General features: G+C 43.8%; 1 protein-coding gene across 1 annotated transcript; it reads left to right on the top strand.

Annotated features, from left to right (window-relative positions):
• The first annotated feature begins 2,365 nt into the window (after positions 1-2,365).
• Positions 2,366-4,715, top strand: LOC120991967 (E3 SUMO-protein ligase ZBED1-like). Its single transcript, XM_040420726.1, has 2 exons — positions 2,366-3,937; positions 4,144-4,715. Exons 1-2 carry the CDS (start codon positions 2,492-2,494, stop codon positions 4,624-4,626), a joined length of 1,929 nt encoding a protein of 642 aa, XP_040276660.1. The 5' UTR covers positions 2,366-2,491; the 3' UTR covers positions 4,627-4,715.
• Positions 4,716-7,490: the final 2,775 nt, after the last annotated feature.

The following is a 7,490-nucleotide window of genomic DNA, read 5'->3' as shown; positions in this document are numbered from 1 at the left end:
TCATCGTATCATTTATTATATATCTTCTAACTCTTTCCTTAGCGATATGATCTTATAGGTTTAAAAAAAATATATTGAAATTTAAGACTTTCAAAAATGTATGAAGTGTGGAAATTGTGGACGTTTGGACGCTGAAAAATGTTGTTCGAAAATTTTGGTAGAAGATTTTAGTCTACCGAAATTTTTTACTGAAATTTTCTACCTACATTTTCCAGCGTCCAAACGTCCACAATTTCCACACTTCATACATTTTTGAAAGTCTTAAATTTCAAATTTTTTATTTTTAAACCTATATAATCATTCCGCTAAGGAAAGATTTTGAAAACTGCCTGAATTTGAAGAGATATAATACACAATACGATGAGTATGTGGATATACAGTACATTTCGTTCGCATATACTACACCATAATATATTAATATACTAGGGAGTTTTACTTTATTTTTTTAATCTTTTTTTATAAACCCAACACTTAGGTTGAATAATTATTCTGATATGTTAAGTGCTCACTATCTGCCTTGTTTTTATCCAAATATTAGATCATATTTTTTAGGGCTGTTGAATATAATCGATGCATCGATGCATCGCGATTCGACCCCCGGCGATTCTGCATCGATGCGGTTGCTTTAAATAATCGATGCATGTTGATGACGTCAGCGTCGCGTCCGCCGTGCAGCCGAGTCGGAAAAAAGTTTTTGGGCGCCTTCTTTCCCGCCTCCCGCCTCCCGCTGACGTGTCAGAGGGGGTGGCCACAACATTGAGTGAGCCAGGTCTGACTGAGTGAGGAGGAGCCGGAGGCGTGGTTTCTGCGCATCTCCGGCTCCCAGTCAGACACTCAGAAGCAGGCGGCAGTGCGGACGTGCGGTGGCTGGCGGCGAGGTAAGTTCTGTCACCTATGAGTATGTAATATCTACCTCCAAAGCGCCTGCCACCTACACAGCATATACACCCACCTACCGCCTGCCACCTACACAGCTCATATTGCCGCTTCTCATACCTTTGCCGCCCGCGCCATGTTTCTTCTTTATTTTTTTCGGTTGTGTCTCTTCTTATTCTTCCCCTCCGTCTACTACAGTGGACGGAACTTTAGGTTCCGGGTCTATGAAAGGCGGTCAAACAGCGGCCCCTAGTGGCCAGTCTGGGAATGTCTACATTTATCTCACAGTATTGGAGATTGCTCCCAGCAGGAGGTGATCCACACTGACAACTCTCAGCTAAGGGCAGGAATCTGAAACTGCTGGGGTGTCAGATTTACTGACAGTTACTGATCCTGCACCATCAGAGCCCCTTCACACGTGTATCAGTCCCTACTGAGAGGATGGTTATTGTGGATACAATGTAGCATACACAGGATCTATCAACCTGAAACCTCCAGGACTAACATACTGATGGTCTCTCAGGTTCTTTCACACTTGCGTTTTTCTTTTCCGGCATAGAGTTCCGTCCTAGGAGCTCAATACCGGAAAAGAACTGACCAGTTTTATCCTAATGCATTCTGAATGGAGAGCAATCCGTTCAGGAGGCATCAGTTCAGTCCCTCTTACGTTTTTTGACCGGAGAGAATACCGCAGCATGCTACAGTTTTCTCTCCTGCCAAAAATCCTGAACACTTGCCGGATCCAGCTTTAAACTTATATTGAAATGTATTAGTGCCAGATCCGGCATTAAAATTGCTGCATTGACGGATCCGTTCTTCCGATCTGCGCAGACCTTTAAATCTGTGAAAAAAATAAACACCGGATCCGTTTTTCCAGATGACACCGGAGAGACAGATCCGGTATTTCAATGCATTTGTCAGACGGATCCGCCTGACAAATGCATCCGTTTGCGTCCAGATTGCCGGAATCCTCTGACGCAAGTGTGAAAGTAGCATTAAGCACAGCCTCGAGCACCAATGTAAACTCTCTACCGCCGCCTACCATGTGCCATTTATAATGCTGGAGCCTTTGGGCCCCTCGGGGACCGGAGTCAGATGTAACTGCTACAGAAAGCTATGTCCCGTGTCCCCATTGTCTTGGTTTCTTTACAAGGTTCATAGAGGTCACCACCGGGGGGCCCATAAATTTTTTTTGCTATGGGGCCCAGTCATTTCTAGCTACGCCCCTGCGCCTGCGCAGGTGCCACGTGCCAGCCAGACTCTGCCACCTTGTTGTGACAGGTAGGTGACCATCACACAGATACACCACTCACAGAGACTGCAGGCGCAGCTGGTCACTGCCTGTTATTAACTTATTACCGTACCTAAAAAAAAAAATTGTGTCACCTCAGTCACCACCTGTCCGTTTTTCCTCACTCCTCAGGCTCAGTCCAGTCCACCACAGGCAGGAGGAGAATCGCTCCACCCGACCACCACCAGCAGCCAGCAGTGTTACTTTTTCTGTTGATCTCGTGGCAGGCTTTAGGCTTAGTCACTCAAATTCAAGACTTGTGTCATCCCTACTCACAAATTCACATAGATGCCTGGCATGCATTGCATTTGCTAGTAAATAAAAATGGCAGAAGTAGAACAAAAGGAACGAGAGATAAAAAATGCACCTAGCTTTTTAAAAGCAAACATCTGGGAACATTTTGGCTTTTATGAAAAAAGTAGGAAGCACGAATTGGACAAGTCATACGCTGTGTGTAAAATCTGTCACACAAAAATTAAATATCTAGGGAATACTACTAATCTGAGAAACCACGTCAGCCGTTTTCACCCAGAAATGCTAAAACCTACCACCACCACCAAGGAAATGAACCCAGATCAGCCAAGAATTGATGCAATGTTACAGTCAACTTTGCCGCCCAACTCTGAAAAGGTAAAGAGAATAACAAAAGCTGTGGCAGCTTTCATAGCGAAGGACCTGCGCCCTTACTCTGTTGTGGAAAACAGTGGGTTTCGCTACCTTTTGAAGACGATAGAGCCGCGTTACAAGATCCCGTCACGAAGTCACTTTACAGAAAACGTCATACCTGCACTCTACCACGAAACCAAAGCTAAGATAATTGCATCAATGAGCCAAGCAAGTCGAGTCGCAATAACGTGTGATTCCTGGACTTCAGTCACGACAGAGTCTTATGTTACAATAACAGCACATTACGTTAGTAAGGACTGGCAGATTTTGTCGCATGTACTGCAAACGAGAGCCATTTATGAGTCTCACACGGGTGCTCATCTGGCAGAGCTACTTTCTCATGTTGTGGAAGAATGGCAGCTGTCCGATAAATCTGTAGTGCTTGTGACCGACAACGCGTCAAACATGATAGTTGCAGCTCAAGTTGGAAAATTCCCCCATGTGAAATGCTTCGCCCATACACTGAATCTTGCATCCCAGCGAGCGTTGAAAGTGGCCACTCTCTCTAGGCTTCTTGGCAGAGTACGTCGGATATCCACATTCTTTCACCGCAGCACTAGAGCAAGCCACTGTCTAAAAGAGAAACAGAAATGTCTTGGCCTGAAGAATCATAAGCTGATAACTGATGTGGCAACAAGATGGAACAGTGCATACGACATGGTCGAGAGGTTCTTGGAACAACAACCTGCAGTCTGTGCCACCTTGCTGTCTCCAGAAGTCAGAAGAGGAGAGTCCGATCTCTGCACTCTAAACGAAACAGATGTGTCAAATGCAGAGGACGCCGTGAGTGCATTAAAGCCAATGAAGGATGCAACCATGCTGATGTCAGAAGAGCGCAATCCAACAGTTTCTCTCATTGCCCCTATAAATGCACAACTTCTCCAGAGCATGACAGACACGATGGGAGACACACCCATGATCCATGAGATCAAGAATTCTATTAGAACAGATCTCCAGAAGAGGTACAGCAGTGAGGCCGAGAAGAAGATCCTTCATACAGCCTCTGCACTGGATCCTCGCTTTAAGGGACTGCCTTTCATCCTCACAGATGAAGAAAGATTGGAGATATTTAAAGGAGTCACTGAGGAAGCTGCATCCTTGGAGGTAATTAAATTAATTTGAAGAATTCCATCATGTTTCTTCTTGAAACGACAGTAGCACAAGCACTACCACGCTTCTGAATCTGATGCGGTGCGGGAACTGTACTGTCCGTTTCCTGTGCTTTTTCATCACCCCATCAGAATCAAAGGCATTGACATTTGTGTTTTTACTTATTGTTTTTTTTCCGTTTCTTTTTTGTTCAAACACAGATTACATCAGATGAGAGTGAGAGGACACAAGAGGATCATCAAGTGCCTAGAAGAAAACAAACTCTGGAAGAAGAGGACAGTTCACCCATCGAAGACAACCATTCTCCACCATCTCCTCCCAAAAAGGCCAGATCGCTGCTCGTGAGTTTGCTGGGACAGTCTTTCACTGACACTGAAGGTACAATAGAACCCAAAAAGACCCCCTATGCCAAGGCTGAAGAGGAAATGGAAAACTATTGTAAAGCCCCACCTCTGCCTCTCACTGAGGACCCTTTGAACTGGTGGCGTGAGCATGAGGTCATATTTCCCCTCCTTTCTCGGCTGTCAAAGCAATACTTGTGTATCCCAGGTACAAGCGTGTCTGCAGAGCGGGTTTTCTCCACTGCAGGAGATGTGGTAACTGCAAAAAGAAGCGCCCTCAAACCAGACCATGTAGATCAATTGGTGTTCTTACAGAAAAATCTACATGTTCCCAAATGCTGAGCAGTGTTTTTAATTTTATAGATTTTGTTTATAGCATTGTCTCTGCCACTGAAATTTTTTATTTCTCTGTCTCCCCTGCCAGACTCCCCTTTTCCCTTCCCTTCCCCTCCCCTTTTCCCCCTTCCCCTTTCCCTTCCCCTCCCCTTTTCCCTTTCCCTCCCCTGATTATTCTGATTAATCAGAATATATGATATTATTCTAGCTTTTAGCAGCACTGGAGTGGAGAGGAGATGGAGAATGGTTTTCTATTATGCGACTGTCCGTCCGATCCATTTTGTATTTTTACACTGACGTGTTTTTTGGTGTTTTCCCAATGTGTCTGTCATGCTCTGTGAATTTCTGACTCTGTTTAGGGGTTTAACCTTCAACCAAAAGAATTCTGTATTTTATTCCAGACAACTGACGCCCGCCAAGCCACCAGAGGAAGGCAAATCCTTGAAAGAATAAATTGAAACTTAAAACCTGGAGTAAATCTTTATTGGATCACACAAATACACATTCACACAAACCAAAAAAACACACACCGACCTTCTCTGACATCATGTCTGACTATGGTGGCTGTGCCACATTGCCCGTCCTGTGGCCTGCCCTTTACCATTATGATTCAGTGAGGAGGATGTGTGTTTATTTTTTTTCTGGTATTCTGTGGTGTGTGTTTGTGATCCCATAAAGATTTGTCCAAGGTTTTCAGATTCAGTTGAAAATGTATTCTGTCAAGGATTTTCCAGCTTCCTCTAATGGTGGCATGGCTTGGCTTCAGTTGATGTATCGTGGTAGAGTGCTTGCTGAGTGCTCAGTGCAGGTAACGTTTTCTGTAAAGTGACAACTCTGAGAGCTTATAGCACTGATCTAGACGTACTACCCATCTGGTGCTGGTGGTGGTGCTGGTGCTGGTGCTGGTGGTGGTGCTGGTGGTGGTGCGCTCCTGCTGCCAAAACAATCACGGTGAACCAGGAAGTTCTGCAACACAGACAACTTGAACACACTGTGTGACAGACAGTTCCTGACTGGCAAACATCACAGTGAGTGAACCTATAACACAGTCACTGACTGTGTTATAGGTTCACTGACTCACTGTGATGTTTTACAGTCAGGAACTGAAGTGCTCCTTTTTTTGTAGGTACTGTTTAATATTATATAATATATAATATATATTATATGGTAAAACTATTGTAAAACTTATAAACTAACTGCACCAGCCAGGCCAGCACAACAGTTTAATGTTACAGAGACACTGACAGTACTGTTTTAAATAAATACTGTTGTCTGCTGCACTGTTTTGTTCATTCAGACTTTGCTATATGATATGCAGGGAACTTGGTATGATTTGTTTAAATAGCAGATACAAATAAATATTTTTGTGCAATTTCTGACTGATTGAATTAATTTTTTGATGTAAAATTGAAAAACAAGGGGACTTGGGTAATAATCTTGATGCATCGTGATGCATCGCCGAATCGAATCGAATCGTGGACTTGATAATCGTAATCGCATCGAATCGTGAGACGAGTGAAGATGCGCAGCCCTAATATTTTTACTACATTACTGTTACAATCTTTTTAATCTATAGGATGGACATGAATTATCATTCTGCAAATATAGACAAATAAATTGCATGCATATCGCATTGAAACCAAAATGATAGAAATAGATACTAAAAATCCGGACCACGTATTGATACTAGTCGGAATAAGATATAAAAGACCGGACTTGCACACATTGAATGTAGCCACTGAAGAAGGGGAAAGCATTCTCCGAAACGCGTCTGGTATTCATACACTACATTCAATGTCCGAATGATCATAAATGGAAAAGAACATTTGAAGTACAACAAGGTAAAAGTCTGAAGCGCTTCAGCAAATTCAAATGAGATCGGAGACTTAAGAATATTGGATTCAAACCTGTTCCCGCGAGATGTAGAGTGGATCACGTGACATGCCAATACCGAGCACAGCGTGAGACTCCGAGACCCAGCACAGCCTTACCATCCAGCTGAAACTTCCTTGCTGAGACGGAGGACCCCACTCGCCAACATCCAGCATACCGGTACTATCCACAGCTCCAGGAAAGCCCACTTAAGTGGGACGCCACAGTGGGCCGACCAACGGAACTGTACTCTGCAACAAGTGAACTATAGTAATCCCTTGAACTGCCAGTGCATAGATGCACCTTTCTATGCACTTTTTGGTGCTCTTTTTTTATGCACACACGGATCCACTACATCAGCGCGGCAGTTGAGGAGAGATTGTGAAATATTTATGAATTAATTGGACCATATTGTATCCACACATCACCGCATATTGGCGGCCAAATATTTGTTGCGGTGTATGATATATACAGATTGTGTCTGTGATTCAATCCACGCATTTATCATCAGCAGTATTCATCCTGTGCACATCTATGCACATGTTTTTATGTTTTTAGAGGTTTTAGGTGTGTTTAAATGACTGAGTTATTTAAATAAATAAATGTATTGTAAGGGATAGTCTCTTATTCCAGGGTCATTCTCATAATGATCTTCATCGACCATAGGGTTAGGGGCCAAACATTGCTTTTATTTGGCACCTCAGCAAAACCAAAACAAACAATACAAATAAAACACCTGCCTGGCTGGGCTCTAACTAAACATGAGGACTCCCTACCTCACTGAAGCCCCGTTCACACACGGGAAGAACATGCAGCTTTTTTTCCAGCCTAACAATCCAGCACTTCCAGGCTGTAACAAAGTCAAGTACCTTTTGGGGGATTGTGGCCCAGAAGTCCTTCTGACTCTGGCCTAGCGACCGTTGATTCCAAGACCTCGCGGAGTCCCCCAAAGTTCAGGCTAACACCTAGCCCCGTGGCCCCTCAGCCAGCTCGGCTGA

Source organism: Bufo bufo, chromosome 2 (genome assembly GCF_905171765.1).
Source record: "Bufo bufo chromosome 2, aBufBuf1.1, whole genome shotgun sequence".
Classification (NCBI taxonomy): Eukaryota; Metazoa; Chordata; class Amphibia; order Anura; family Bufonidae; genus Bufo; species Bufo bufo.
The sequence above is the reverse complement of the archived record's forward strand: the minus strand, read 5'-3'. Positions and strand labels throughout refer to the sequence as shown.